A 6,431-nucleotide genomic window follows, 5' to 3' on the forward strand; every position below is an offset into this window, starting at 1 on the left:
TACGTCTTGGCCGGTAACGTGGTTAAATGATGTCTTTATATACATATTTTCCAAGTGCGGTGAAATGGATGCATCCATGGCTACACCATCCATTTGTTCATAATAGATGTCTTGAAATTTGAAGACTGTTTTCACAATGTATAAAAAGGTCGAAAAATATCTTCGCGAGTTAGTCGATCATTGGCACATGAGTTTACAGGGTTTATGCAAGCGGGCTGTTTTACAGAAAACTGGGGGGGTTTTCCCAGTAAACTAAGGAAAATCGACCATAGAACTCACACCATTTCAGAACAATAATATATTGTATTAGGGTTAATGACAACGAGATGGCGGCAGTTGTCTGCAGTACTCCCCTGCTCTCCCCAGATAATAATTAAACTGACAGAGAGCCTTCTGCAGCTAATCCTGTGATAACAGTGAAAACTAACTTCTCACTAGTCTTCAAAAATTAGGACGAAGTTGTGTCGCCGACTCTCTTTGGGGTTAGTAAACATAGTGAAGATGACATAGAAGATTGTGGGAATATGGAAAAGGACACCAGGAAGTAGTGTTGTAATATTAACTGATTGGACGCCCTTTCGACTAGTATCCACTCATTTGGTGTCCTGTCTTAAGAGTAATAGAGGAACATTAAAAAGAGTGCAACGGCGAATAAGTAACATATTTTCAGGAATGTGGGACACTGACTGTGAAAATAGCTTAAGTAACTGTGAATTGCAGCGACTATCAGAGAGGCGAAGGAGTGGGGGAGAGGAATGTGACAGAAACACATAAGTTGGCGAGACTGTCTTATAGGATGGATGCAGGGAGAAAAATTTTAGTGCATGGCCTGAAGGGAAAGAAAGGATCATTCATGGAAGTTTAACGTAGTTCGATCAACAGGAGAGTGATGAGCAGATGTTTCTGATAATAGCCAGTGGTAAGCAAATGAGATATGTTTCGAAGTATAGTAATGAATACGACAGCAGTAACTGAGTCAAAATACTCAGTTACTGCTGTTGGGATATGACAGGATTTTGTGAAGGTGAATTATCCTTTTGCTTAATATTAGAATATTAGAATCCAATGGAATATCTATTTTCTTTCATATTTAGACATTTGAATTCTCAAATCTCTTTGAGATCCGTATTGAGAAGCTGATATGAGATTGTTATTATTAGTTTTCGGGAGTGTCGATGACACCGTGTTCGATAAAATACATATTTGAATGCTGACTCCAAACAAGTCTTACAATCGCCCTCTGGTGGTGTTTTATTCTACCGCACTATTATATTATTTAATGTTTTTTAAAGATTAAGTTTCATAATCTTTTCAGCTGAATTACAACTTATACCACAAATTCCGAGTATGATACAAAAATAAATAAATAAATAACATCGAAGTTATTGAATTTAAATCAAATTCTCTTTAAGCAGTAATTAATGGTTATGCAGGTTACTACTTGATAGAACGAAATATTAAAGAGTGAACCAAAACCAAAATATTTTTCCTTTTGAAGGCTTTTGTATTACTAGATGTGATTAAAATGAAAATTATTCGTTACTAAGTCAACTGTTAAACTTAATAACAACTGCTTGACGCATTCCCTTTTAAAACGAATTTTAAATTTTAAAATGACCTCTTCGTTCATTTTAGGCGCTTTGTTATCGAATATTATCCGCTTAAAAGTTGCAAAGAGGAAAGCAGAAGGAAAATCACAATAATTCGATGATCACAGTGCCCTCTGTCTTAAATGTTAAAGAGTCAGCTACTTGTAACCATTTTTGTATAAATGTCGTGAAAATTCCGAAGCATTTCAATTGGTTTTCTTTAATATCTCTAAGCCATTTAACACAAGACCTATTAAGTAAGCTTCCAGTATATGGTCTATTTTCTGACTTCCTAAACTAGATCATGGGTGTTAGGGAATATACTAAATCAAACTAGATATCAGTTTCAAAGTACCACATAGTACGTTTGTCCTTGTAGCAGAACCATTACAAAGATTATCGTCCAGAAAATCGTTGTGGTTTTCTTGACGTTAGTTCATGCAGGCTGTTTGAGTAGAAAACTAGAATCGTGGGAGAGATGAGATTCCAGGAATATTATTCCTTGAGTTAAGAATAAATATTGCGCAATATTTATTTCGCTTAGACAATAAAATAGTAATCTGACCGAATTATGTTATGAAAATAAATGAAAAAAATTGACAGTCGAAAATTGTATTTCTTTATTAACAATAGAAAACTATATCTCTTACATTTGATATGCTGTTCTAACTAAATTGATGATATGCGATCCAAAACGATGTTAACAGAAAAACATATTCACGAATCCAAGGAGAAGCCTTAGTAAATCCAGTAGTGCACTTCAAGGTTTCCATAGTAATTCAATTTCGATATTAGGATGGGAAAGTATATTTGTGATGGTAAATGAGGCTGTAGTGGGAGAACATCTAACTAATTCTTCTTCCTGGAGTCCTCGGACTTGACGCCACGTTTTTTTTGCGAATGGATTGGAAAAGGCGAAAATAAATGTGATGTTCACCCTTTGTTCGTTCTCCCTCAAGCAAAGAGGTGTGGGTAGTTTAAATATAATGCTGTTGTCTTGTTCTGATTGCAGTAAATCGACTTTGCTAATGACATCAACTTGATCCATGACCTTGCATCTCACTGATAAAGGTATAAATTTGGACAAATTTGAATGCTTAAAGGAAAATCTAAGTCCAACTACGAACATGTAGCCTTCTATAACTGCCGTTCTAACAGATACAACTTTTTCAGCAGTTTCATCCGATTCTTCTTGAAATTTGTGATCGCCTCTGTCTTTCAGCATCACACTCTGAAATTCTCGGTATCTTCTCGGCCCCAAGATTTCCAGCTGATTTGCATCGTTACGGTCGTAAGCCTTATTCTTCATAATATTGAAAAGTATCTGCATCATTTCCACTAGTTCTTCCTGTGACATAGAATTAACTCGAATATGGAGAAAAATAGGGAACAGTATCTTTTCCAGAGTAGTTCCTTTCCTCCTGGAGCATTCTTCTTCGCCCCATTTGTAAACGGCCTTAAAAAGAACAAACTCTGAAATATTTAGCGAATCCCTCTTCACAATGAACTTCACGATACTCCTATCGGCTTTCAGAAAATCTGCCGTGGCAATGATGGATTCAACATTGTCGTCGATTTCCCTGTGGCACTGGAATAAAATATCTTCATTGCCGACAGTTGTGGCATAACGTAACACAGTGCAGAAATTGTCCGCTGTGACCCCAATATTTCGAATAAATTCGCTTTCCTGGCATTTTTGTTCGAGATACTTTAAATTATATTTTTTGGCACAGCAAAGCGTATCGACAGCCTCTTCCAATGACGTTAGTTCAATCAGGTTCGTATACAAATATCTGCAAAAGGAAAGTAAAAATTAAAATAAAAAAAGAAAACAGTTAACTATTTTGGGCTAAAATTAAAGCTCATACAACAATTCTAAAACACTTAAAAATGTTTTTATACAAATCATTTCCATTAGCAGTTACTCTAAAATCACATGATTGGAATTTAGGAAATTGAGTGAATGTGTGGATTGAATCCATAAAATGAAGACAGTGCTAAATTACCATTGATATAAGTCTTTATCGGAAAGACCTGGGTTCGATTCCGATCAGTGACGTGAGGAACCTTAATGTGGTCTCTTTCGAAGAAAGGTGAGTTAGCCGGTTTCATACCCGGAAACGTTTGAGTTTTTCGTCCCCCAGAACAGACAAACTGACTCGGTGAATGCGCGCATCTACAGACATAGGACACACTGGGAGGCATCGTATCCTCGACACTGCAGCGGTTTCAAAAAAAAAAAAAAAAAAAAACTCCACACCGTTAAAGGTAGAAGAGGCGGATTAAGAGAGAAAGAAAAGGAAAAGTAGTTTTGTATTCTTGATCTCCACATACAAACTTAGAAACGCAACCTTTCTACTTTATGTTTTTCCAGTAATTCCATTATCTTTGTCTGTGGATTGAATTTGTGGCTTTTCAATACAGATTCGGAACCAGAGTTTGGAATTGGGCCAAGGGTTACAGTAGCGGCTCTCTAATCAACACTCTAAGTATTTCAATCCTGCAGTAGGCATTTTGTCTGTGTGTGGGGGGGAGGGGGGGGCAGATGAATTTCGTCGTCCGCTGAGACCACCTCCTGGCTTATTGGAGGCCTGAAGTGGCTTGAAAAAGTTCCATGTTGGGTTTCCACATCGAGGTATCCGGACTATGTAAAAAATTAAATAAAAAGTACACACACACACACACACACACACACACACACACACACACATATATATATATATATATATATATATATATATATATATATATATATATATATATATATATATATATATATATATATATATATATATATATAATTCATAAAAACTGAAAAATATACTTACTCTACAAGGTTTATAAAAAATATGAAACTCTGGTGGGTGAGACCACATACAAAAAAGTAACCGGGATCGGCTAAGCAATAGTACACCTAAATAAGCTAAAAAAAAAAGCTTCTGGGTTAAGGTGGTGTGATTGTTCTTATTGTTGTTTCAGATTATACTGAGAACATCAGAGGACACAAGCCGAATATGTCATGTTGGCCATTTTGTGTGTTCTTTGTCCGACTTTCGCTGACAAAACAGAAACAAATGAGTTTCCAGGAGGAAGTGTCCATCCTGCAATTTCCGGACCAACTTTCCTTTATATTGATGTGATGGCATCATGGATTATAGTAAACAAGAAGGAAATGGTGAATTCATTACTTTAACCAATCCGGTTCAAACTGGGGACCTTCACTCTGGAGAAAATGGTTATTTCGTCTTGGCATTATAAGATACTTGGCATTATAATTAAATTAAGTCTTAAAATACTTGGCATTATAAGACTCCATTCCATAGAGACTTCTGGTTGTAATAACTCCATTTAGCTCCCATTTACTGATGATTTACTTTTTTTTATTTATATTTTTGTTTCTCTACTTCAGTCAAAAAAAGTTTACATGTAGTAATTTTCACCTTACAAGAAAGAAAGCAGTTCTCAGCAAGACAAAAAAATGCACCTCATTTAAACTGAAATTAAAGAAAAACGTCTTTGAAAACTGAAAAAAAAAACCCCATCTTACTTGAGCATAATGTTGAATCCGATCTCTGTCACATCTTCAGCATGCACATCATTGTTCTGCTCCAATAACTTGAGAAGAGTACCGCTTCCCATGGCCAGTATACACCTGTGCGCGTGAATTCGTGTTTTGCTCGGCCCTACATGGAAGGTAACGTCGGAAAATCTGTGTCCTTCCAAGAGACGGATCATTTTGTCTTCTAGAGTTTCTTCTTCCATATTGGTGTCCTTAAAAAACAATAACAAATATTCAACCACAACTGCATATACTTAATAATCACATTTTCAACAACCACGATATAAGCTTACTTCTGTAATGAACAATTTGGGATTTATGAAATTTATAGACATAAACAAGAAAATCTATCGACCGTAGAACTCACACTATGACAGACAATAATGTGAGTGTTATAAATTAGGACGATGTGTGTGGGGGGATGCGGGTAGGTGAGTGGGTGTACATGCGTCCGTGCTGATTTCCACATAATGCCATACAACAGACCGTAAGTAGTGCAGATACATTTTCCTATACATGTGGCAGTTTCGTTGCTAAAAAAAATCAGAAGAGCACAGACTTTTACCAAAATTCATTATATACAATTCCTTAAAACCTCTATGCCATCTTGAAATATAGATATAGTCTATATTTCAATCTAAAAAGCCTAACCCCATTCGATAGATTTCTGTTCTTAATCGAGTTTTATTATTATGATACGAATGAAAATATTTGTTCTGATGTTCATTCCATATTTCGTTGTACAGAATTTACAACTAATATTTATACTCATATACTTCGACAAATAATCCCAGCATATTTAATTAGTTCTTCAATTAATTAGTGTTCCTACTTGAACTTCATACTTTTCTTCATTACAGAAGACAAAAAAAAAAAAAAATCAGTAATCCTTACCTGCATTTGGTAATGGCTGAAAACAATTTCTCTCTCAGTTTCCTTTGTTGGAAAAATCCTGCAAACGAAACTATTGATGTGATTTGGTCACGAGACCAACAGAGAAATATAAAGCTACCAGTAACTATGCGGTGATAGTACACATGCGCTTAACACTCAATGGGCGAATATCATTGCAGATAATAATACAATAGCTTTATCAGTCCAAAAAAATAGAGTTGTAATAGATAATGAAATTAAAAGCTACTTTGAAACTTTATAATTATACTTTAACCTTTTTACTATAAATACAGAAAAAAATAAGGTAACCATTGATACCTTCTCTTTTACATAGTAATGTCCTCAATTTCGTAAAAATTTGAGGCCAATTTTTCCTGTAAAATTTTATT

The 6,431-nt window shown here is 35.3% G+C and overlaps 1 protein-coding gene across 1 annotated transcript; it reads right to left on the minus strand.

The window, feature by feature from the left end:
- Window positions 1-2,185: 2,185 nt before the first annotated feature.
- LOC150098612 (BTB/POZ domain-containing protein 6-like) lies at window positions 2,186-6,091 on the minus strand. The gene is made up of 3 exons (XM_090405375.1): window positions 6,043-6,091; window positions 5,137-5,360; window positions 2,186-3,382 (listed from the first exon to the last, which is right to left on the minus strand). Exons 1-3 carry the CDS (start codon window positions 6,046-6,048, stop codon window positions 2,350-2,352), a joined length of 1,263 nt encoding a protein of 420 aa, XP_090261501.1. The 5' UTR covers window positions 6,049-6,091; the 3' UTR covers window positions 2,186-2,349.
- Window positions 6,092-6,431: the final 340 nt, after the last annotated feature.

The sequence above is a fragment of the Typopeltis vanoorti genome, chromosome 15, assembly GCF_054136105.1.
Source record: "Typopeltis vanoorti isolate ZY-2024b chromosome 15, IOZ_Tvanoo_1.0, whole genome shotgun sequence".
Classification (NCBI taxonomy): domain Eukaryota; kingdom Metazoa; phylum Arthropoda; class Arachnida; order Uropygi; family Thelyphonidae; genus Typopeltis; species Typopeltis vanoorti.